This window comes from Fusarium redolens (assembly GCF_020744475.1).
Source record: "Fusarium redolens strain MPI-CAGE-AT-0023 chromosome Unknown BKA55scaffold_35, whole genome shotgun sequence".
Classification (NCBI taxonomy): Eukaryota; Fungi; Ascomycota; class Sordariomycetes; order Hypocreales; family Nectriaceae; genus Fusarium; species Fusarium redolens.
In genome coordinates, this window is record NW_025763698.1 from 42,743 (window position 1) to 68,308 (window position 25,566).

General features: G+C 39.1%; 7 protein-coding genes across 7 annotated transcripts; 3 read left to right on the forward strand and 4 right to left on the reverse strand.

The window, feature by feature from the left end:
- Positions 1 to 2,002: 2,002 nt before the first annotated feature.
- Positions 2,003 to 2,221, reverse strand: BKA55DRAFT_530074 (uncharacterized protein; the record flags this gene model as incomplete). The annotated part of the gene is made up of 1 exon (XM_046189121.1): positions 2,003 to 2,221. A coding segment is annotated over one exon (219 nt), but the record flags the coding sequence as incomplete, so codon positions are not given.
- Positions 2,222 to 7,627: 5,406 nt separating this feature from the next.
- BKA55DRAFT_720620 (uncharacterized protein) lies at positions 7,628 to 8,161 on the forward strand (the record flags this gene model as incomplete). Its single annotated transcript, XM_046200998.1, has 1 exon — positions 7,628 to 8,161. The coding sequence occupies one exon, from the start codon at positions 7,628 to 7,630 to the stop codon at positions 8,108 to 8,110; it is 483 nt and encodes a 160-aa protein (XP_046041149.1). The 3' UTR covers positions 8,111 to 8,161.
- Positions 8,162 to 10,617: 2,456 nt separating this feature from the next.
- On the forward strand, positions 10,618 to 11,451 carry BKA55DRAFT_530135 (necrosis inducing protein-domain-containing protein; the record flags this gene model as incomplete). The annotated part of the gene is made up of 2 exons (XM_046189125.1): positions 10,618 to 10,952; positions 11,031 to 11,451. The coding sequence occupies 2 exons, from the start codon at positions 10,618 to 10,620 to the stop codon at positions 11,449 to 11,451; spliced, it is 756 nt and encodes a 251-aa protein (XP_046041150.1).
- A 577-nt stretch (positions 11,452 to 12,028) lies between these two features.
- Positions 12,029 to 13,271, reverse strand: BKA55DRAFT_668721 (nucleotide-diphospho-sugar transferase; the record flags this gene model as incomplete). Its single annotated transcript, XM_046197912.1, has 2 exons — positions 12,029 to 12,850; positions 12,903 to 13,271. The coding sequence occupies 2 exons, from the start codon at positions 13,269 to 13,271 to the stop codon at positions 12,155 to 12,157; spliced, it is 1,065 nt and encodes a 354-aa protein (XP_046041151.1). The 3' UTR covers positions 12,029 to 12,154.
- Positions 13,272 to 15,131: 1,860 nt separating this feature from the next.
- Positions 15,132 to 16,224, forward strand: BKA55DRAFT_530072 (chaperonin 10-like protein; the record flags this gene model as incomplete). Its single annotated transcript, XM_046189120.1, has 3 exons — positions 15,132 to 15,196; positions 15,249 to 15,315; positions 15,379 to 16,224. 3 exons carry the CDS (start codon positions 15,132 to 15,134, stop codon positions 16,222 to 16,224), a joined length of 978 nt encoding a protein of 325 aa, XP_046041152.1.
- Positions 16,225 to 16,778: 554 nt separating this feature from the next.
- Positions 16,779 to 18,601, reverse strand: BKA55DRAFT_547019 (uncharacterized protein; the record flags this gene model as incomplete). The annotated part of the gene is made up of 5 exons (XM_046190980.1): positions 16,779 to 16,786; positions 16,974 to 17,579; positions 17,743 to 17,936; positions 18,097 to 18,454; positions 18,502 to 18,601. The coding sequence occupies 5 exons, from the start codon at positions 18,599 to 18,601 to the stop codon at positions 16,779 to 16,781; spliced, it is 1,266 nt and encodes a 421-aa protein (XP_046041153.1).
- A 3,191-nt stretch (positions 18,602 to 21,792) lies between these two features.
- BKA55DRAFT_698326 (uncharacterized protein) lies at positions 21,793 to 24,982 on the reverse strand (the record flags this gene model as incomplete). The annotated part of the gene is made up of 3 exons (XM_046200507.1): positions 21,793 to 24,258; positions 24,309 to 24,612; positions 24,696 to 24,982. 3 exons carry the CDS (start codon positions 24,980 to 24,982, stop codon positions 21,793 to 21,795), a joined length of 3,057 nt encoding a protein of 1,018 aa, XP_046041154.1.
- Between the last annotated feature and the right edge of the window lie 584 nt (positions 24,983 to 25,566).

Genomic DNA, 25,566 nt, shown 5'->3' on the forward strand with positions numbered 1-25,566 from the left:
GTTTTTATACTTTTTATAATTAGGTTATTATAAAGCTTTTTTTCTTATTTTTATTATATTATACTAGCTTAATAAGATATTTTAGATTATTAGCTTTTTTATAGCATTTTTTTCTTTAATTTAATTCTTAATTTATTATTCTTATTAGTAATTTTCTATATTAGCTTCTTTATATATAAGGAATAATCTATAATTCCTTAATTAAACTATTTAGGTAAGTTCTATCTTATAATTTATTTATAGATTTTAAGCTCGTAATATTATAGTCTTCTTTATAATTCCTAAAGTCTAAGTATATATAGCTATTTATAAGTCTTATACCTAAGTTAGTTTAAATTTACTTACTTAATTTAATCTTAGGCCTTTATAGTTTAAATAGTTATATATAATATATTTATTTCTATTATAATTATAATATTTAACTTTAAATATATTTATTATTATTATTATAATTACCTAATTAGGTTCTTTAAGTATTATAAGTCTTATTATATTTTATATAAGGTATTATTTTAGTAGTTTCCTTATTATATTTTAGTTTTAAGAGTTATTTAGTTATTATTATTATATTATTAATTAAGGTAATATAAGTTAAATTATTGCCTTATTTATAATTAGCTTTTCTTTCTTATATTTATATTATTATTTATTAATTTTAATTACTATAATAATATATATATTAAGTCTTTAGGCCTATTAGCTAGGTATAATTATTATTAACTTTTTCTTTTAGTCTTTATAATAAATTTCTATAGGCTTTATTGTTTTATTTAATTTTAGATATAAACTATTAAATTTAATAAAGTAAATAATATAAATTATATTATTTAAGTATAAGTAATTTATTATAGCTTATTATTTTTATTAATTAATTTAAAATTATCTTTAGGGCTTATTTAAAATTATTTTAGTTTTTAAAGATATTTTAGGTATTTTAATCTTATATATTTTCTTTATTTTTAAAGAAGTCTTTTAAGATAGGTTTAAACTAATCCTTTACTTTTCTTAAATTAAGCTTATAATATATAAGAGTTTCTTTATAAGTATATTTAGCTTATTTTAATAGAGGTAGAAGTAAGCCTTTATTTAAGTTAGAAATAAGATTATATTTATAACTTAGCCTTTAAAAGGTTTTAGCATAAGGGGCTTAAGTGCCTCTTTAAGGTCCCTTTTATTATTACCTTTATTAATAATTATAGCAAGATATATATTTACTTAAGTTTATAAAATATAGATAATATTATAGAGCTATTAAACTTTAGCTATTATCTTAATAATACTTAATAATACTTTAATATAAAGAAGTATTAAGCTAGTATTATTAGATATTTTAATAATATAATATTACTTAGTTATTAATATAATATATTTTAAATAAAAGCTATTAATATATAATAATTAGTATTTTTAAATATGTAAATTAATTTATATTAAGTTTTATATTTATAGAATTATAAGGTATTATATTAAGTAATAATAAAGTATTATATTTCTTAATACTTAATAATATAGTTTAGGCTTATTAAGATAAAAAAGTCTTATTAATAGTTAATAAGCTAAGTTTTATAAAGGTATTAATAAATATAATTTATATACTAAAAGTAGCTTTATAACTTAATAGGGAATAAAAGTAATCTAGAGGTTAAATTATTAAGGATTATTAGTAATTTATAATAATTTAGTCTTAAAGCATTATAATTTAAGTAATTTAATAAAAAAGGATTACTACTAAAAGAAGTAATTCTTTTGTAATTAGTAAAAATTATAAAGGCTATGTAATATAGCTATATGGGTTGTAATATATAGGTAGTCTAGTTAGGCTAAAATGCGCTGTTAGCTAATATAGTAAGATAATATTAAGTTGGAATATAACTTCTTTATAAATCCTAAAATTAGGATACTATTAAGCAGATAATATAGCCCTTAGATGCTGCTTATTTGCCTCCTAAGCATGCTTTATATAGGAGTAACTAAGCTAAGGCGTAAATGCATGCTGGCGATTCTAATATATATTAGCTAAGTCCTTAAATATTTCTTTATTAAAGGCAAGAAGTAATAAAGAACCTAAATTAAAGAGTTTATAGTTATTAAATATAACCCTAAAGAGGTCTTTCTTATAATTATAGGCTTTTATATAAATAATATTAGGTAATTTAAATACTAAATAACTTAGGTTATATAATTTAATTAACTTTACCTTAATATAATAAATACTAATATCTTAAAGAAGAGAGGAGTAATATTACTTAGTATTTATAAGGGCTTTTAGTATTATAATACTAAATTATTTATAAAGGTAATAATAGTAAGTGCTTTTTTAAAGTAATATTTAAGGCTTATAATAACTATTTTAGTTATTTTATAATAGTATTTAACTATAATACTATTTATTAATATAATTATATATTCCTATATTAAGCTAGTATAATTATGAATTAAGTTATTTTAGGTTAAAGCTAGCTAAAATATTATCTTAAAATAAAACTAGACTCTCTTAAAGGTTTAGTTATATAAATAAGTTCTTTAGGTTATAGGCTTAGAAAAGTAAATAAGGAGTCTAGTATTAAGTAATTATCTCTCCTTATTATATTTAAATCTAATAGAGGTTTACTTTTTATATAACTAATGCCTAAAACTATAAAAGAAATTTAGTAGGGACACTATAGGCTAGGTAAAAGGTTTAGCTCTTATTATTAGTAGCCTAATAACTAGCCCCTAGCTTCTCTTAGTAAGTATAAGAATTTATATAAATAAGGTTATATAAACTAAGAATCTCCTATTAAGTATAATCTAGTAATGTTTTATAGGCTATTAGTATAATAATATTATTATATAAATCTCTAAATTAGTCTAAAAAAGACTATTTATAAAAGCTAGTATAAATAAGTAACTTTTATTAAAGAAAAATATAATATTATTAAAGCAGATATTACTAGTAGAAAATAACCTAATAAAAGTATATTATATATATATTAGATTTAGATTATAAGGTTAAATAATCTAATTAATAAGATATTACTTTTATATAATAAAAGAATAATAAGCAAAACTAGTTAAAGGCTAAATAGCTAAAAGAGTTTTAGCCTTAAACTAGATATTATTAATATCTTATAGTATAAAATAGTTATTAATTTTTAAGTAAGGGAAGCCTATATCTTATAAATAAAAGTGGCTTTAATATTTAGTTAGAGAGGAAGCTCTCTTAATTAAAAAGGAGCTATAATAGTTATATATTATATACTAAGTTTATTAAAGATAGACTATAAGGAGGAAGAAATACTAAATATATTTAATTCTTTCTTAAAGTATATAAGTATATCTAGGCTTAATAACCTTATATAAATATATACCTAAATTAAGTTATATATTAGTAAATTTATACTTATAAAAGTATATTTATAAGTAAGGTTAGCTAATTATAGTTATATTTATATTTATAAGTAAAAATAACTAAAATACTTTATTATATATATAGAAAGTCTGTGCTATTAGTTATCTCTTGCTAGTAAATTAATTAGAGGAAGCATTAAGAACAGGGTCGTAGGGGTTAAGAGATAACAGAGCCATAATAATGCGAACTAGGCTTATATATTTGATATATAAAGAGGGACTTGCTAATTCAGAAACAGGAAATTATATTAATATACTTAGGTTATTAGTTATACTGCAGAATAATCTTTAGATAAGGAGATATTATACTACTATAAATAGAGAATCTAATTATTATAATAACTATAATTATCCTTATTATTTTGTTAAATAGGCGATAGTGCTAGTATAAATGCTTATATAGGCTAAGGTCAATTAGACTATAAGTTAAGGTATCTAATAGCATTAAAGCATTACCCCTATATCTAGAGTAAAGAGCTTGGCAATTAGCAGTGAACTATAGGAGTCCCTGTTTTGCTATATAGTCGATTGCCCTGGCAAACTTAATGGTTTAAAAGGCGCTAAAGCTGCGTGCCTTTTTTATGCTAGTAGATTTACAGGACTGTTATCTTTATTTGCATATAGTTAATCTAGTTATATAAGCCTTATTATTAGACTACTAGGTAGTAGATATAAATTAATAAAAGAAGTAAACTTAAATAAACTTATAATAGCTATAGTGGCCTATAATGCAGATAATATAGGTAGTATATAATTAATAATTATATATAAATATAGATTAAGAGCATACTCCTAAATAAGTTTTAATATATATTTTATATATAATGCCTCTTACTATTACTACTGCTATTTTGCCTTTTCCTCTATAGTTAATACTTAATAACCTATTTTAAGTAATTATTATAAATTAATATATATTATAATACTCTTCTTAAATTTATACTTTATTATTTCCTCTTATATTTATTTATATTTATTTAGGTTATAATATCCCCTTTTTACCTTTAATATAGCCTTAATTATTATTAATTATTATATATATTAATATGCCTTTTTTTAATAAGTTTAAAAGACTATTTATAAGAAGTAAGCCTTTATAGTTTATAATCCCTAGTAATCTGTAATCTCTAATTAGATTAAGAAGTAAGAAGGTTATAATAGCAGTAATAGAGCTAACTAGGTTATGCCATAATTAAGATAGGTAATTAGTTTAAGGTAAAGATATTAGTAATTATATTAGTTATAGTAGTAAGGGAGTGTATTATATTTAGTAAAATAAATTAATAAGGTTTAAGTTTAAAAGGGCATTCCTCTTATAATAATTAATAATAAGGAATATCTAAAATAACTAACTAGTATGTTAAAATAAGGAATTACTATAATATATATTAATAATATTATTTACTTTAATTTAAGTTTATTTTTATTTTATTTCTATTATTATATAATATAATAAGATTATTTTTTAATTACTATATATATACTTTTAATATAAATAAAAAGTTCCTTATATATAACTATCTTTAATTATCTATAATATAGTTAAGCTACCTTATTATTTATCTTAATAATATTATTTACTAAGGATAGGCAGGGTATAGTAAGCTATAGTATTTTTTTATTTATTAAGGAGGATATAATAAGGTTTTTTTACTTTTATAATACATTATATTAGCTACCTAAAGACTTAATAGGGTTTTTCCTATTTTATAATTCCTCTTATTTACCTATTTTTAAAGCCACTTATTAAGAATTAAGACTACTAAAAGTAAGATAAATATCGAATTCTATCTTTAATTAATAATAGATGCTTCTATAAGTATATAAAATTCTTTAGCATAGTTTATATAGATTAGTTATGTCAAAAGATATCAATTAATCTACTTTCTGTTTTGTGCATCGACGTGATTAATTTACCACGAGATTTTCAACATGTTGTAGAACACATACGACGCCGCCCCAACCCGCACCCTCCACGCATGACTGATATGTTCTTATACTTATTTCTTATTTCCTTATATATTAAAAAAATCTTTACCTTTCTATTTTATTAGCTAGATCTTAATTAAAGAAAAATACTAAGGTAAAGATAGCTTAAATAGTTAATATTAACCTTATCCTAACCCTAACTATAGTTAATACTAACCTTATCCTAACCCTAAGTATAGTTAAATACCTCTAGGCTTAACCTAAATATAATAAAATAGGCTAGTATATATCTACCTTAATTCTCTCTTTTATAATAGTTAGAATTTTAGTTACTTTATTATAGTAATTATTATAAAATAGAGGTAACTTCCTGCTAGTTAAGTTAAGACTAAGGTAGGCTGGCAAGAAATCCCTGTAATGGCAAGCAATTAATATACTCCTTTCTAATTGGCAAGGTTACTTAATATGTTAAATACTAGTAAAGATAAGACTGGCTAACTAGAAAACTAAGCTACTAGTTAGAGAGCTGTCTTAGTATTATAATAACCTGTTAAGAAGTTTATTACTAAATAGATAGAAATAGGGACCTTAATCTAGGTTTTGTTTTAATAATATAAGCTATGCTAGGGTCTTAGCTAATTAGAAGTATTTAAGATACTATAATATATTAATTATAGCCTTTTAACTCTTAAAGCCCTTATAAATATAAAGAAATTAGCTGATTATAGCCTGTTATAAGATTAACTAATTACTATATTATAATTATTATAATTAAAAGTAAGAGCTTAGTTATTTTTTTTATACAAATTACTTATAGGGCATTGACCTACTTATTACTCTTTATTTAAGCCTATAATATATATATTACACTTAGCGTGCTTAAAGGGTTAAAGTGAACATAATAAGCAGTAGCAAAAATGTATTTATTAATTATTCCTTATTTATCTCCCATGCAGGGTATTCCATCTTATAGAGTTACTTAAAGCATATAGCTAGATTAATAATATAGTCATTTTCTAAGGCCGTGAAGATTATGCCTACCGTGCGACATAGAGACTATAGTACTAAGAGAAGTCTTCCCTTTCTAATATATATAACTCAATATAGCAGATACCTCAGTGCTCTGCTTCCCCTGAATTTAAAATCCTGTAGCTATAAATATGCTTGTTTATTAGCCTATATAACCTCGTTTGTTAGTCCATGGTTATTATACGAAAGAATTTAACAGCTTACATTAGTCGCAGTACCCGTGCTGCACAATGTCATGCAACGAACCGTGGCAAGTGATTTTGTAGTTCTTCTTCTTGCAGTTCAAATCCTGAGCCCCCAATGGGCTGATGTAGGTTCACCAGAGCCACAGTCAAAGAATTGGGTGGTTTTTCCTTGCCAGCTAAAGTAATTGGAGCAAATCGATTGCTTCAAAGGGCCAATAACCCTCTGCCCTGGACAGGCGTCCTCCCCGTGAACCCAGACTACCCAATGGTTGAGCCCATCGGAGTCCTGGAGCTGCTGGCCATAGCCAATTTTGATGCAACCACCGCACGCGCGTGCTGCATTTGTAGCATTAACACCTAACCCTCGAGCATCTAACTTGGGGAGTGGGACAATGGTATTTGGGGCTGCAAATGAGTTCGAAGCCAGGAAAAGGCAAAGAAGGCCACATTTAAAAAACATGGTGCTTGAACGAGACAGTTCTTTGCAATGTATAACAGATATAGGAACGATGGCTGATTGACGATGATGCGTTGTGAGAAGCTTTGGATCAAGGTACTTGTTTTATATAACAAAACGGCGGCATTTCTTTAATATGGTTGTGTATGTGAATTTGATTAAGTCACTTAATTCTCTTTTTCGAAAAAGAGTCAAATAACGATTACTAAGTTTATCCGAATCTCAAAACCTGTAATAAGCACTGCATGGGTACTCCCTACAGCTCTACTATGTACACCAGGAGCGGGACAGTTATGTAAAGTTTGAAAATTATTCGAGAGGATTACATCTTGATTCCGAGAAATTCGGGAGAACCTTCCGGTTCCCTATGTGTCTTTGCGATGAACTGCAACTGATGGTCGTCCGTTTGAACGTCAGTTTTCTTCATGGCTTATTAATAACACCAAGGACTACAGTAAGCAGAGTCCGACAGAGATAAAGTTATGTTTCCTTATGTTATGTGAGTAATATATATAGATAGGAGATTAAAAAGCATATGGTATTAATCTCATCGACTAACATTTTCTAGATTCTCAGCCCAAGAACCGCAACCTTCTGTCAACCTATTTATTAAGTATATTGCTCTCTCTTAAACCAAATGCATCTTCTTCAGAGCATCTATGCAGCTGCCCTTCTTACAGCTGTTTCATCGGCTGCCCCAAATCCACTTGGTTTCGATCTTGGTATCCCAGAGCAGAGCCCTGGCACCTCTCAAATTAATGATACCCTCCTCGGTAAACGCGCACCGTTTAAAGTAGCTTGGGGTGAACAGATTCAAAATGGCGTCGAGGAGAACAAATGGGTTGCGTGGGTTGAGGGAGATCACGCTTGTCCCGGCCAGGCGGTCTTCGGGAATACAGCCAAGTCTAACATTTGCTACCAACCTTTCAACCTAAAAGGAATATCGGTTAATTTTTTTGGGTGCTCTGGCAATAGCAACCCGACACAGATCGGCTTTCCCTATAGCCCAGGCGGGCCAGTCGGGGGTGAAAAGCTTTCCTGTGGCGCCAATGGTAAAAGCGGAAAGAAGATCAATTGCTCCAATCAACATGACATCAAGCAGCATGGCTACTGTCAGTAAGCTTAGGAAGGGTGCAGTATCTAGCAGGACGCGTGGAGGGGCCAAGCTACTAGCTAAGGGGCTCATCTCACTCGGAATGACCTAGTGCCAGGCTTGGTGGCACGCAGAGGGTGACGGGAGGGGTGGAGAGCACCTAACGAGGAGGATTTACGTTTGAGGGTGGCGAAGAGGGAACGGGATGGTGGCTTTTCATTTCTGTATGTTGATGTTCGAGAAAAACAAGCTACCGGGTGGTACAATTTCCGCTACCCGGCCGGGCAAGATCTCTTCAATCTGCTTAAAAATGGTAGAAGCAGCTTCTAAAGCGCGGCCCGCTCGAGATGCCTATATTCGGGCTGTCAAGGTAGAAAATCAGCGAAGTACATAGTCTGTACATGAAAGCTTGTGGACAGAATCGGACTCACTAAACATGCTATGAATAATATATTTAAAGAAAGCAGTTAATATTAAAAATGGATTGATAAATATTACTATGTCGTCACGTGTGATGATCAGCCAACCAGTCGGATCTAAAAGTATTGGGCAATACACTGACAATTTTGGAAACAGCTTGCAAGCGACAATAGGCACCTGGAGTGTGGCGGCAACCCAGCTTCGCATGTTATTGGAACGACCGTATGGATAGATATCCGGCGATAGTGCGGACTCACCCACAGAAAAGAGGGCAAGATTTCTTTTATGCAGTATTATTTAAAAATCTCTGTAGACTGTCAATAGCATTTTGTGATTAGCATGTGCGGAGCCTTGGTAGCTAACTATCAACGGCATTCCACCCTGTCATCTCGTATAATTTTCGATCATTGGAACACAGGTCCGTATTGATTGTTTGGGTGTCTATTTGTCGTGGAAGGAGCTAGTTGAGGGACGCTGCATGTGCTTACAGTGTATAATTATTCTAAATAGACTCAATTGGCCCACATTCGGTCTAAATTTAACATATCTATTACCCGTAATTTCCGTATCGACCCGCCGTTATCAGGCGAGGTAGTTGAGTAAAATTCGCCAAGGGGGAGGTTCCGTTTTGTTTAGGGTTAGGCCCAGAAATAATATACATTAGCACTAAAGTGCCGCTTATGTGTTTGTTTTCATTTCTATTTGGTTATTATTATCAGCCTGATGAATTTCTTAACCTAATTTATAAAGGGTAGCATGTAATTTACTCAAATACATACTTTTCGTCCGTGCAAGCTGATTGGGTTGAGCTCTGTAAATCCCCTTAATAACTTTGCTTTTTGTCGCAATGCTATAAACATCGATACATAAAGAGAAAATAGTAATAAAACCGCTCGGGCTTAGTAATTAAGACTAGAGCAGTGGAGGAATTATTAGATTAGCGGCTGGGAGTGGGCTCCACTTTCCTTTACCACAATATTATTCTTATATCCAGAACAGGATAGGGAATTAAACCAACCCCTCCCCAATAAAAGAATTAAAGTCGACAATTAATAACATCTGTCACGAGCCCTGATTCTCTGATATATCTCATTATATGTGTATATATTCTTGGTTTAATTACTTCCTTGCTCTAAGTTCCACGTATATCTTTGTACTAGAGTCTGACTAGACTATTATTACTATAATAATCGCACGTCCTATTATGTAAAATACATAACATGACAATGTCACTACATTCTTATTTACACTTTGATATCCTTATCCTATTGTATTCGTGCGTAGCTAATAGGAATTTAGTCTCCTCCTTAACCTGGTTTTTGTTAAATAGGTGCTGCAGTGTCATGTGCAAGCAGGGATACTTAAAGATTACAACCGAAATAGCAAAACATCTGAGGGGCAGAATTCAACAGAACCAATAGACCGAATACACGTCATGCAATAAGTTTCCTCTTTTCCTTCCCTTTTAACGTAGTACTATATCTGATTACTAATATTAAATAGTGGAACACCTCGCTTTATCTACTATGGTTTGAGGGCAAAAGTATGTTAGCTCGCCCCATACAACAGCAGGGGTCAGAGGGGGTCACGTTACGCTTGGCCTGGAACTTGTGAATCGGACTTTCTCACTAATGCTTTTGCACTTGATCTCTTATGCCTCATAATTGCTTCTCATTGTAGAATAGTGCCTCTATGCAAGGTGGAAGGGGTTCAGCTGACGGCTTTCGTATTCACTACAATGTGATTCCTGACGGGTGGAACAAACCGGACTCATTAATAAGCTCTCAGCAGTGCCCGCTCTTTAGCCAGTTCTTTCAAACGGGCTGCACTTCCGGCCTCGAATCCTATGGGCCATGGTAGCATTACACGGACCCCCATCGTAAGCAAGTGTTGCGTTGTGCGACATTCGCTTGCCAGCGGGATCATTCTACTTTGTTTTTTTTTATTGTTTTCCCTTACTCCTTTTTCGTTCATGGGCAGGCCCCTCTTATTCACAGGTATATAAGGTCATTCGTTGTATGCCTAGTCTAGAAACTTCACACACGGTTGACATACTCTCTTCAGGCGTACATATTTCTGGAATCCCTAGTTCGAGACTATCACTCCGGGTCATCATGCGCACTTCATACCTAGGCTCTGCCCTCCTGGCTATTGCTGAAGTCGTTTTGGCTTACTCTAGCCCGATCTTAAGGGACAATGACGTCTTCCGGCGCGATGTTCTGACAAAGCTACCCAGAAATGCCGATGAAAATAGTCTCAGATTCCAACCGGCTCTCGATTTCGATAAGGATAGCTGCTACAATACTGCCGCTGTTGATGTGCAGGGAAACCTCAATCCAGGTCTACCAAACAAGGGTAGCCCTTCCGCTGGCTGTCGTGATATCTCACGGCTTGACAATGCGAACGTATATTCCAGAAGTCGTTGCAATAATGGCTGGTGCGCTTACATGTGAGTCGGCTCGAATCCCCAAGGCGTTTGTTCCTGCTAATAGATGACAAGGTATGAATACTACTTTGAGGTAGATAGAACAGGCCGAGGCACAGGTGGTCATGTCCATGATTGGGAAAATGTTGTTGTCTTTGTGCAAAATAACAAGAGGATTGCCCGTGTTGCACCGTCGGCGCATGGAGAGTACAAGGGGGCTACTAATAATCCTGTGCTTGATGGTGATCATCCGCTTATCGTCTACCATAAGAATGGTCTAAGCACGCATGCCTTTCGTATCGCTAAGGAGGAAGAGCGGTACGATGTTGAGAATGATTTCGGATGGTGGCAGATTGCTGATCTGGTTGCCTGGGATGGTTATCCCAGCGGCTTTGTTCAAGAGCAACTGACACATCACGACTTTGGAAAGGCAACGATTAAGCTGGTCGACAGCCGGTTCGGTGATAATTTAAAGAAAGCTGCAGGTGATTCCATTCCTGGGTTCGACCCATACCAGGGTTAAAGCCTTGCTACTGCACCAGATATCTTTGAATATTACACCTGTCAGTGGGACACGGAGCAGATAGTGATTCCAAGTCCAATGGGAGGCGAAGTGCTATGATAAATAAAAATCTTCTTACGCCCCATACTTGCGGGCAAAGGCAAAGACATAATGAGTAGCTCAGCCATAATGCTCCTATATAACAATCCTGATGATAAATCGGCTACAAGGACTCTTTTTGGATGATTTGAGCGGTCAGCTTATGCCGCAGATACTCTTGTATTACCGAGAAAGCCCCGAAAAGTTTGAGATTGATTGGAGGGAAACCTGACGCAGCGATTATCATATGCTCGACCATTATAATGACTCTCACGCCATATTACATCGGGCAGATCTCACTGTTTGTACTCAGTCACGAGATATTGTTCATCAGATTGGATCCGTCTTGTCAAATGACTAACCCCAATAAGTCTAGTATCCAACGGCCTGGAGCCTTCCGCACTGACGTATTGAGGATAAGCTACCTCACATGACGAGGCTGGCGTCAAGCTTAACCTTGGGAGCGGTGTACAAATCGTAGTCATAGATGATGGTCACTGTTTCGACACCCGACCGTGACAAACAGCAGCTGCAGTAGCATCAACAAGCGATTTCCCTAGACAAAGCAGACCCCGACATTATCGAGTATTACAATCATGTATAAACGATGAAATCATTCCTCCTCTTACATTAGTTTAGTGGCTTCCTTCGCATCATTCGAGGCATACAATTTCTCAGAGAATCGCGACAAACACTTAAGCATCAGCTGATTGACAACATACAGACCAGCACCTAGACCAATAGCGCCCAACATGAACCAAACCCAGGGTCGATCGCCAATCCACATCAAAGTCTTTGTATCGCCGTGGTGCCATGATGCACCCTCAAAATCGGTCAGGTAAGGCTCCAGCTCAGTAGCATTAATAATCTGCACCGTCTGCTCGGGAAGAAATGGCTGCTCGAGGAGGTAGTTCTTAAGGGCCATAGTAAGGAAGAGAGGGCCAGCAGAGACCATGACAGCGACATGGGGGAGGAGACGGGCCCAATGGCGGGTAAGATTAGTATAGATTTGGATTCGGGAGAGGGCCTTTGTGAAGGCTGGGTGATGGGGAGAGGCGATTATCATGTCGTTAGAGATACCGGTAGGCGTAGTAGACTTGAACACAGCATGGTGCATGGCTCCGCTAGCCTCGACCTGGTGGAGGGGAATAGTCTTGTTACAGAGGGTATCCATATCAAGGTAAATGCCGCCATAGTGGTGGAGTACAAAGTATCGAATAGCATCGGCGCGTTGAATGTTAAAGGGGAATGTGTCCCAAGTGTTAAGGAACCAAGGGTACTTTTCCGAGATAAAGACACGAGCTCTATCGTCGGTCCAGTGCTGCGATAGTTAGCATGCCTGGGTCTATAATCCCATATCAAGGTAGATAAACCTTATACTCAAAATCAGAGTAGGTATTTCTGCAGCTCTGTACCAAATCGGTCCAAACCTCGGGAACCGTCTCGTTTGCGCTTGTCTGGTGGAAGATTCTCGGTATTATCTGCTGCTCTGGAAGAGTGGGGGCGAACGAGTTATCATTGAGAGGGAGAGTAAGTCGGGCGCCGAACAATTCTTCGTTACGGCGGAGGAGGGTGATGAGGGGCTCGAAGGCATTAACAAGGGCGGCAACGATGAGGATATCGATGAAGAGGAGTATCATAGCAGCTCTGCTAAATCTCGGCAATCGAAGGTACTTATTGAGCACCGAAGTCGCCCACTCGAGACGTTCTTCATCGTAAGGTTGTTTGGAGTAGGCGGGCATGCGGCCATGAGTTGGTGAAGACATTTGTGTGGATGTGGGGTTATTAGAAAAGATGAATAAGAAAGAAAAAGGATAACTTGTAAATCAAGATTGAAAGTCAAGCCGAAACCGACAAGCGTGTTGTATTATCGAGGCCAAGACTTGAGCAGACAGCGTGCGCGCTTTTGAAAGAAGAGCGTCGACCCGCTCCCTGGAGTCGGAACTGATTACTCAGATTTACAGTAATAAGATCTTCCGGCAGCAATGGCCTCACACCAGACTGAACAGTCTGCTCATAGGTTAAAATATGGGCCACAAAGCACTTGAGAGAAATCGGACGCAGATATCGTGGTCGAGTTGATTAGAATGCTACTCTGAAAAGCACTGGATATGAAGGGATCTATACGGGCTCGCCGATATCTCCGGACGGGAGATCCATGCAAGATTGTTACACCATATCATCTTCTCTTCAGTAACCCAACTAGTAAGGACTAAGTCATGTGATGAGGGTTTTAGTGTGGGCTCGAGTCAAGCCATTGATACTGATTAATGGAAGAAATGTCTATGACGGGGTTATGGATGGTATCTCGTGATCTCGGCCGATATGACGGAACTACCAATAAGGACAAGTACCTAGTAGATGTCGTCTCTGACATTTATATTAACTGGAGAGTATAATAACTATCAAAGCACAGTCAAATCCTAGTAGCAGAGCTGACTAATTATCAAGTCTACTAGGTAACTAACCTCAAAGGCCCTAACAAGGAGTAGAGTTGATTTAGTCATTAGTTACCAGGGGAGCGTGTTCGCCTAGCAAGTTTCGAGGATTCTATACAAGAACCCTTCTTTTTTAAAATAATCTAATCGTCGAGTGCTATTCTATAAATCATCCTCACTAAAAACAACGCATTAGTAATACCTATACCTTCATGGCCAAGCACAGTCGGGTTGCCAGTAGAGTAAATGCGACACCAGTGTGGCAGACAGGAATCATTAAGAGTAACTTTTATGCGGAATTTACTAAGTACAAGTTCCGATTTTGCCTTTCCTAGTTCTATGCATGCTAAAACTCTTCAACGCATTCTGGGCCTGGCTTATAGCAGACCTGCTGGCGACTTTCATCCGAGTTCTGTGTCAAGATAGTTAATTAAAGGGAGCACTTTAGCAATTGCGACTTTAGGGGCATTTATATTAACCCCGGCGTAGTCAATATTGACAGCGCCAAGCTTGTAACTGGCGATTTTCATTTTGCCGACTCTTCCAGGTCCAGCAAGCAAGTTCCTCCATCACAACCCAAGTTTTATGATTTGGGCCCCACAACTGAAAACTCGAAGATTTAATACTACATTACTTCGTTGTCCAGCTAATTGATATTGTCCGTTTTGTACAGATGTCGATTCGATTACAACCCCACATTGAATCCAGATTTCTCGGCGCCGCTGATTCAGCTCACGAGGACCGGCGAACAGCTGACCTTCTGGAAGGTGGAAGAAGGGTTATTATCAAATCTTGCCAGAGCATGTGAGCCGGTGGCGTCATCGTGATCATTTTCTGCCTAGACTTGTAACAAGCGTGCTCTTCTCCTGGACGGGTGACCTCAATAAGTTTTCCGATGTCACGGTGGGTTATGTGCCATGGCCCTGCTCTAGGCCGCAGAAGCCATCGGAGAAAACTATGTAATAAGGCCGACCCACTGCATAAGCGTGTGAGTAAGCGAAAATTAGTTATTCCGAGTGACTGAAAGTGCAGATTGTATTAAGGCAAGACTCGCCTGTCATTAGACTTTGCCGAGAGCAGATATTAGTTCACAATCAGCAACCCCATCGCAATTCCAATTCCTGTTCTACACAAGATAAAGGCTTACCCTAGTTTTATCATAACATGAAGGAATACCTCATCTCCGGAAAGCCCGAGTTCAAGGGAATCCTGAGGGATGCTGAAATTCCGTAAGTGTTGTCATTAGCATGCATTTAGAGCGAAGATATTGATTTGAATCAGCAAACCTGGGCCCAACGATGTACTCATCAAAGTAGTGGCCGCTGGGCTGAACCCTAAGGATTGGAAGGTGGGCAGTCGAACTCAGGAATACGGGCATCAAGTTCAATCTACTAACTCAATGTACCAATAGTTCACCAAGGGTCGCGCCGAGTCGGAAGCCCTGAATGCTGGAGATGACGTTGCAGGCATTGTTAAAGAGGTTGGCTCCAATGTTTTTGAATACAAGACAGGAGATCGAGTCGCTGCTTTCCATCGTATGGGGCATCCAGGCGGCACTTATGCCGAGTACTCGGTTGCTCCAGCATCTACTGCATTTCACCTTCCCCCAAATGTCTCATTTGAGGATGGAGCGGGAACGCCGCTGTCCTTCATCACGGCTGCATTAGCTTTATTCCAGTATCTGCAGGTCCCCCCTCCTACAACTCCCGGTCAGAAGAACATTGGTATCCTTATCTACGGCGGTTCTAGTGCTGTGGGTTCATACGCGCTACAACTGGCAAAGTTAAGCAACCTTTACCCTATCATTACAGTTGCTGGCTCTGGAATTGACCACGTCAAATCCCTCAATGCTGCAACTCATATCATTGACTATCGAGAGGGCAACGTTAAGCAACAGATTCTAGATGCGGCTAATGGGGCAAAAATCACCCTAGCATTTGATGCGATCTCTGGGAATGACAGCTACAAGGCAGTCACTGAAGTGCTTCAAGCAGCGGGCGGGGGGCATATCAACATGGTTGGTCTCCCCACGGACCCCAGCTGGAGCTTTCCAGACGATGTCCGAGTTACGAGAACATTCGTCAGTTCAGCATACGGAATCAAGCACAGCGGCATCACCGAAGAGCAGGCTAAGGCAGACGAAGAATTCTCTTACCTCTTCTATCGGTACCTGAGCTTCCTTCTTGCCAAAGGGACATTCAAGCCACACCCTATTCAAGTTCTCCCAATGGGCTTCATAGCATTGTTGATGGAGTAAACGCGTTGTATGAAGGGCGTGTGAGTGCCAAAAAGCTTATTGTTCGGTAAGTAAGTCTTTGTTATGAACTATGACATGCTTGTTAACATGTGCCAGTGTTGCCGCCGAGTGACTAGACGTGGTCTTGCATATATCTATTTCTGAAATCACGGCTAAGATCTGAATGGGATGTCTTGCTTCACATATAGAGGAATCCAAAGATGTTGATACATTTTATATGTATTGTTTTCATTAGATACTACGCCCATACGATAGCCAGAAATCATATGCCCTCACCCTTCAACATTCAGGCGTAGCTGATATCCGTTGAACACTGGCATGGTTCAGATAATCTCCGTGCATTTACACACATCAGTTGAAGCAGCCAGTCTATAGTATAGTCGATTAACATAATCGCCGATAGACCAGCATATAACGCTCATTACCAGATGGTTTTCTGTCTCAAAATGCATGCCAAAACCCTTCAACGTCCTCGAAGATTTGGAATTGAAGAGCTTACCATGTTCTACAAATGCTACAGTTCAAGTACTCCTAGGGCAAGTGTCTTTTACTCATCATCGCCCTAGAATACATATTTCTTATGCCTCACGTCCTACTAGCCGAAGCCCTCCCTGTGTTGCACTCAACTGCATCCCGTTTCCTGACCGCCCCTTACTTCTCTTTAGATTGTAACTGACAGGAGCACATGTAAAATGTAGCTCTTGGATAGGAAGGACGTCCGCCACATCAATGTGGCTGTAGAAAAATACCTGGCTCACCCCACGAAAGCAATCCAGCATCTATGAATCTAGAATTCATGAAATCATAATCGAAGATGAAGTCAGGTTCATTGCGGATTTCGGTGGTCAACTCTATACCATCCTGCATGTGTAACTCTCCAGGAACAAGACGTATGTCGTTGTCATATACTGAGGTTGTAACATTATCTGCAGGTTGTTCTTCGATGCTAGTGCTGCCAGTTGTTGATAACTGTCTGTTTGTTCTGCTTTCCTTGTCCATATTGAAGCCCGTCTCTGATCGGAGTTTGGCAAGAATGGCCTCGAGAAGACTATCACTCGGGCTTGTGTTGGGTGATTTTGCCACACCAAGCAATCCAGCTGCATTAGAATAGGCAGCAGTGGCATTATGCAGTGCTTCCAACGCTTCATGCATTGAGACCATTCGTAATTGGAATGCTAGCTTCAACAACTTTGGGAAGACCATTGCCACATAGGCTACCATGAGATGTGCTGCGTCCCAGAAGTAATATAGGGCCCCGGTTTTGCCAATCTGGGTGATTTGCCGCAGAATGACGAGTGCACTGCTGTAACAAACTTCGAAGGTTGTGTATACGTCAATATTTCGAGTGGCTCTGTCTTCGATAGTGAGTATTCGGTGCAAGAGAACAGAATTGAAGTAAAGGCGTATGTAATCTCTATGTATAAGGATGACAGCGGTGTGAAACGGTTAAGGGTTTAGAGCTAGTTTACCTATCAGCTTTAAGTCTGGAAACACGCTTGCATGCCAGAGTTAGCTTACTCTCTGTAAAAGACTGCTTCCAGGATTCTGCCCATGCAACCATTTCCATATTGAGTATATGTAGTTCTTCTTGGAAAGCTTGAAGCTCCTCTATAGAATGGGACAGTTTTCGACTTTTTCGTGTTAACCTCATCATAGTATATGCAGGATGAGCAATCTTGGACAGCTCGTATCCTCCTAAAGCTTTGGCATCCCTAAAAAAATAGGTCCACTTGTTATAGCCAAGCCATGATCGGAGTTCGGCGTCTCTATTATTTAAAATTGATATGAGAGGCCGATCTGCAAGGTAGCTTGCGCTATTTCAAAAACGAGGTTACGACGTGTTAATAATATCACTCGGAGGGTGAAACATACGTTCGATCTAAGTTCTCTAGAGCCAACCAGATTCTGGCTTCGTCTCTTCGCTGCCTGACCTCAACTTCGGTCTTGGTAACGTGATGCGATTCCTCTTCGTCAGAGATGTGATTCTGAGGCTTGTTCCATTGAGCAGAGGCAGCTAGTCGTAACGCAAAGCCAATCAAAGAGTAACCTCTAGTGTCATTAACATCCTTCCAGTGATATAAGCAAATTATAGCCCAGACAGTCTCAATAGCGGAATCGCATGATACTAATGCCGGTACTGACCGCTTTGTCAGATTTGGTAATGTCTGACTTCGCAAGTGAGGATGCGTCAAGAAGTCGGGCCCATCCAACACAAAGATGAGAGTGGCTTCTATATGAAAGACATGAGTGGAAAACCATGTTAGCTGGGACTCCTACCTGAGGGTTGCGTGCGGTGTAAGGAACATATATCCCGGGGCATGATGTAACCCCTCTCTTTCATTGTTCTTGACTTCTTGTCTTTGATGTGGACCAGCATGCTAAAATGGAGTCCTAACCTGTCCGTGATTAGCGCCACCTGTGGGCCAGCTATAGTCTGGTGCTGTGCCATTCAAGACATTCTATGCTTCGGAAGTTAAGTACTGATTTGCCGTTTCCCCACCAAGACACCGGTGTTTAATTCCGTGCGGCCGGTCATCTGAGGTGCGCCGAGAAAATCGGAAGAGCGGTCAACAACGACGCACAGCGGGCGCTGAATCTGTGGTCATGCATGGTCATGGTCATGGCCCCATCTGACGCTTTCTCGGGCTGGCAATGTTTCATTGGACCAGCGTAAGCTCAGGCAATCACGGGTTCTAACGTAATCCACCACCAGTCCGTACACCCCTGGACCCCGGACACCCGTGATAGCCTCACATCAATAACCGATAGATGACTTCAATCAATTATACCGCTACGAGTATTTATTTAATTTGACTAAAACGTTAGGTACTGGCTGAAGAACTGACTTTCCGCACTTAGTGTTTTTTTCCTTTTTTTCCGGGAAGGTTTGCGCCGGTTTTCGCTAGTTCAATGCAACACATTTTTTCAGCCTGATCTCTCGCTGTAATAATCTGGTCGGCGTTAGGGAAAGCTTTATTAGGATTAAATCGAACAGGGACTCGGCCGATAGGTTCTCTTATACCTTTCTGAGCGATTAATATAACCTTTTCCTCTTCCAAGCGTTACATCTGACTGTTCTTTTCGTTAAGGGATTTCCCTGCTCTCTTTAATAGACTTATGAACTCCCTTATCGAGTTATTTCCCCCCCTCCTGACTTAATTAATTTCTTTTTGGATATCCTGACTTCCTTGAGGCGTCCCCCACGTCGGATTTGTAGTCACAGGAAGTTTCCTTGGTGTTATAGGTTGGAAAAAAAAAACCCGTTGTTGCTCCTCTGTGGGTTTTAATGGCTCTAATGCGTTCTCGGGTCGAGTAGGGTAAATTCCAGTCGTCTTATACTCTTATAGGATATTCCTGCGAGATATGGCTTTCCGGGAAGCTGTCTCATGAGCCTATAGGAAGAGTTACTACGGCTAGGGGGACATCGCGTTATATATCCCCCAGTTTCTCTTTAACTGCTAATAATACTGTTTTAACGGGCTAAATACTATTACATTAAGCGGTTAAGTAATATATAGTAAGTATAAGGGAATCCAGTTAAACCAGACTCAATTTAACCAAGCATTTTCCATTAATTCTACTGCAATATAAGACTTATATAAGTTGAGGACTAATACCCTCCAGACAGTTGGGTCTTCTAGCTCAGTTTCCAGTAGAAATACAAGCTAGAACTACTTAAGGAAGATAGCGCTATTAAACTAACCCGTTAGACTTACATTATACTTCTAATAGGGAAAAGCCTTAGGAAACCAATATCTCTAAAGCTTATTACCGGTAAATATAACACAGGGGGTCAGACGACAACCGTCTGCGCTAATAGATTCGATTATAGAGCTCTAGGTCGTAGAATCCGACTTTATCTTCTCGGCAACTGACGTAAAGACCATCCTAGCAACTACGACGAGGTGGATTTCCCTCTATTGGACTCCAGTCTCGTCCACATTATATATTCTCGATGAACTAACTAACTTAGGCCATACGACCTAATCCAAGCTGCGTAGTAGTCTTATAATAAAACTTCCGTTACATAACATTTCCTCGCAGCATCAATAACTCGTGATAGCTTTATTTCGACACTAGGATAACGGGGAAGGATCTATCGACCCAGTTCTTGCCGAGGTAGTTGACTTCTCCGTTGAGAGACAACAGGGCTTAGGCAAAATCGTATATTTCTTACTTCATAAGCGGAAAGTAAGCTTTCTCTCGTTTAATTATATACTTAATTAAGTTATATTCTTATATTACAGTTGCAGGTTGGTCTTTTCGTGTGCAGAGCGTATATTCGCTGCTCTATTAACTCGATCGCGTAATGTCGAATGCTTGATCGTGTGGCGACGCGCCAATGCGCGTAATCCAATGGTTTCCACGTCTTCTACGGCTAAAGCTTTATCGATTTCTTATCTGAGACTAGCGATTCCATTGCAGTAGGAACGAATTGATTTAGGCTAGAATTTATAATGTTATAAATTGATTAGTTATCTGTTGTGACGATATATGGACGGTGTTGTGGTGGGCGGGGTCTAGGGGTGTACGGACTGACAGTGGATTACCTTACCACTCGACGACATGAATGGAAGTGCTACTACTCATGTGCCACATGTGCCATTCATTGTAAAGCTTGCTTAGAATAGGACTCCATTTCTACGGAGCAGATGACTGTGCATCACCTTCGTGTGAAAGGCGCCTTGGAGTCCAGCATGGATCAACTCAGCTCTCCTAGCCACGTATCACCTAACAGTTTCTGCATATATTAGCCATTGGCATACCTCCCGTCGGGTCGTGTATCAGCCACAAATTGAGCACTGATGATCGGTGTTATGCAAGAGTTGTTCTCAAGTACGGGATTCTGCAAAGGGGGCGAGCAGTTCCGTTCCCGTTCCCGTTCCCGTTCCCGTTCTCGTTCTCCACAAAAGACCGCCTGGTACAAAATCAACAGTTTACCTACCTACCGACTAAACTATGACGAGGGTATTTATCCGCATCTATGTGTAACACGTAATTGATCCAACTTTTAGCTACCAAAAATGACGAGAGACTCACCCCACAGTGGTTCTAACCTAACAATAGCAGATCGACACCATGACCTCCTATTGAGGCTCTCAGGGGAAATGCAGATGGAGTACAGTGAGTGGACGAATGAAGATTTAATGTCACAGGATTGGTCTGATCATATTGATTGAATCCCGCAATCATTTATTGGCCGTAATGGCTTGTTGAGCTGGCCCATTTTATATACTCAATACTAATGTATAAAGTTTAAAAAAATTGGAATAGGCTGAATAGCAATTGCTTCGTTTGAGTGTTATTGAATGAGAATAGAGACGGAGAAAATACTATGCATAGGCCAATCACTATGTAAATCTCACCAGTTATTTTATTTCCATGTAGGTCCACCTTTAACGGGTTGCAAGATCGATTTTGTGGTCTAGCTGGTATAACACCTGTCGCTCTACTTGCTACCCTTTTTATATCTCAGATTTTGACAGCTAATGAGCTCATGATCGACACCAGCGGACACGAAAAAGAAAAAGAGAAAAAAAGATGAAAAAAGAGTCCAAATTCAGGTCCTTATACCTCAAGGATAGAAATATTACTTGTCTCGCCGACAGCTCTCTTTACAACTAAGACCAATTCGTCCAGCGCCGCAAACATTTGAAGGAGAGCGTTCAGTAGCACGACATATTTTCGCAAGCCCTCGTTGTCCATGGTATAATCCTTGTTGAATTCACTGTTGCCAAGCACCTTTTGAATGCGACGCCTAGTGAATACAACCTCTCTAGTAAACAGCGGAGTTGGTAACAAAGCAGGAAGCGGATCGTCTGTTTTTAGACTTTGTTGAACTATTGTGAGGACTGCCATGACCTCAACAACCATGTTTTCCTTGGTTTTATCAGTGGATTGAATTACTGATTTCCGCTGTGCGTCTGATAACCTTGTCGTATATACTAAGAGCTGTGTGACAGACTGTTGTATGAGCATACAGAGCTGGCATACGCGGTCGAGTGCACGGGTGTCGAAGTTGGAGGATGAGAATTCGAACACGGTTAGCTTGATTGGCCCTAATATCGACATGAGATCCCCTATCGCTTTCAGAGACTCTTCCTCGGCCACAGTATGTAAGTCTTGCGCAGGCGCTTCCCAATTAGACACAAAAAGTGCGTATTGGTCTCGTATACTAATAAGGCTCTTGCCAAGTTGGTGTCGATAATGGCGGCTGGCGGAAGGAGGCTTCGGGAAGAAATTGGTGATAAAAGTGCCACTTAAACCAATGAGAACCAGTGTAAGGCGCCTCCAGAAAACTTCATAACCCTTGCTAGGGTTTCCATACGGTTCATTGTGCGTATCAATCCAGCTGTAGATAACAACAAGGTGCGCGGTTATTCCCATCATGACTCCTGCAGGCATCAACGCGAGAGAGGAAAAGACGCGCCACCACATGAAGGGGAGAATCACCAAAGCCATGGCGGCAGCCTCTCCATAAGGATTCCCTGGGCCGCTGCCGGAACCGATATACCATGCAGTCATTCCAACGACTCCACCGACGATTGTCCCGGTGACTCTCACAACAATCCCGTACACAACATCCGCCGTGTATGGAAGTAGAGTGAGCTGCGCCATAATAACAGCCCACAGGCCATTTTCTCGATAATAGAAGCCTGCGCTGGAACTAACGACGGCCGGTATGGACAGAGAGATAGTCATTATCACCATACGAAGGGCGAACATCCCTTCAGCATTTCCTAGCCAGCGCGCGACTACCAACAGGGGCTGACTAGCTCTGCCCCTTCTGCGATTGTGAGGTGTTCTCATTGAAGTGAGCTCTACCCGGCTTGACTTGGCATCTGGGCTTGTCTGAAGCCCTACCCGCAGGCCGTAATGCGCTGATGCAGTCGTAGGGCTGCGGACAATTGTGCTGTCGTCAATATCTGCAGCGGGTATTCCTTCTGAGTTTTCTGTCGTGCACATCCAACCTAAAACAGAAGCCATTCGAGTGGGCAGCCAAAGCCTGAAGGAACTGCGATTTTTTTCCAGTTCGATAACTCTCGATTGTAGCTGTGATAGGGCACCCGCTAGTTGACATAGTCTCTCTTGGATGAGCAGCCCCATCATGAGGCCCGTGAGTCCTGGAATAGTGCCAGATTCGGCTTGGACAATACCATCGTCGTTAAAAATATGAAAAGACGATAGAGAAAGATGCCCAGAAGTGGAGGAATTGAATACTTTGATTTGTTCTCTCAAATTCTCAAGGACTGCAACGTGTCTTTGCAACGAGCTTTTGTAGCCAGCGTTTTGTTTGAAAGTACTTGCATTGATCAAAGCTTCGTTGATAGCTGTCAGAGCCTCTTTGCATGTATCAATCAAATACTTGGTCGGTTCAGACAGCGCCCGGAGATTTCGCTCCGCTTCTTCAACATGTTGCCAGGTTTTTGAACGTATGTGGAACTCAGCCTCTTGATTCATCTGATGTTGTCCGGTCTCAAGATTGCCTTGACCACCTTGCATCGAAACCAAGGCCAAAGCCTTCTCAGATCTTTCCTTGTGGGCTTCTGCTTGTCTGTGTATCTCGAGCAAGCTAATGAACTCAACAATGAGATTTTGTAGCGGTGTAGTGAGATTGACCAAGTCATCTCCATTCCACCTTCCCATAGAGAAGTCAATGGGAAGAAACGCACTTATGGATTTCAGACGACTGTATGATGCCAAGAGTTTCAACTTTACCCCAGTTAACTTGTCAGTGCTCATTGTAATACTAGGATATTTAAGTCCGAGGTAGCAGGCATCCAGAAACGTAGGCATCGGCGCCAGCAGGTCTTGAAATAGGTTAAGAGCTTCAGATGCAGAAGAGGATGGAAAGATAAAGATACTGCAAACCATAGCAATGCCTTCAGCGATAGCGCAGGGAAGAACCAATGGCCTCGCAATATTTCCATTGAAACTTGGTAAAAGCGGCGCCTGCGTGAGAAACACAGCACTGACTATGCAGCCCATCATCTGCGTAAGCCTGAGCTTCGGAGCAGCCACGCGAAGGCGAGCCTAGAGAGTTGAGTAATCATATCTTGCTCGCTGATCACTGGTTCACTTACAATCATATACAGGTACACACATATCATACAGAAGTACGTCGCCGTCACGTTTAAGTCCAGCATGAAACCGTTCAAAATCTTGACCTCGGCAAAGATATGAGGGTCAGTGGCATTCTGAGATGCGGCCATTCTCTGAAGCTCGGCAAGCCGGGATTGTGTATGCGCTTCCGATCGAGTGGCTAGTGCAGCCTTCATGGTAATTAGACCCCAACCCCATGCGGTTGTGACTCCCAGCATTACGGTGATAGCAGCTATCAGGTTTATAAATATCGTGCCTGATGGTGGTGCAAGCCATAAGACAATGCTGAAAGCGGTCAGCACGGAAAAATAAACATGAAAAGAAACAGAGCCGAAGTTCTGTGGTCAACAGACGACGGAAAAACCTACCAACCAAGAAAAGACGCCTGGCCCATTTCATCTTGTATGGGGGGAATGTAGATAAAAACGGTCATGATCCACATAGCAACTGAGCATCTGAAAAACATCTTGAGATCTCTAGCGTTGAAATGATCGAGCCACATTGGAAGCTTTCGACGTGGTGGTGATGTTGTGTCTGTGTTGGTGAAGTATGGGTTCTCGACCGATTGAGGTGTTTCCTCAGCAGAGCTGGTCTGACGACCCCCGTCCCTCAAGTCATTGCCATCTGCGGCAGCTGTTTGGCTGGGACCAAACATGGTAAATCCACTCGGTGAGTTGAACTGTGGCCACAAATAGACCGTCAATACTTGTCAATGATATTGAGCAGAAACATGGGCGACCGGAGCGTGTTAATTAGATTCTTTTGTTGGCGCAGATCAAGAAGAGTGATCGCTTCAGTGTGCCCAGTTGCTGAACGATGCGTATTCTCGACCTGAAGACCAAGAGATATACTAGGGGAGCTTATTCCGAAATATTGCTTGATCTGATTACGAGGCTTGACAAGTGCTAGGCTTATAAGTCATGTTAAGTTAAATTAGGTTGTGAATTTGTGAGAGGAGTCCGGATTGTTTAGTAATCACAAAAGGAGTGCATGTAAAGGTAGACTCGGAGGCGGGCTGAAGCGATTGTCTTTTTGAGTCAATTCGAAATGGTAGCATATAAAACGCAACAGGGATGTATCTGGGTTGATTATGTGAGAAACCCCGACTCGGGCTGATTATCTACGACCCGACCTGCATTTAATGGAGTACGCCCTGTTTAGCCAAGCGGGGCAGCTTCGGCTTGCTTATTTTGAAATACCAGACATCTCACAGACACACATGTTGCCGTGGGAAACCAA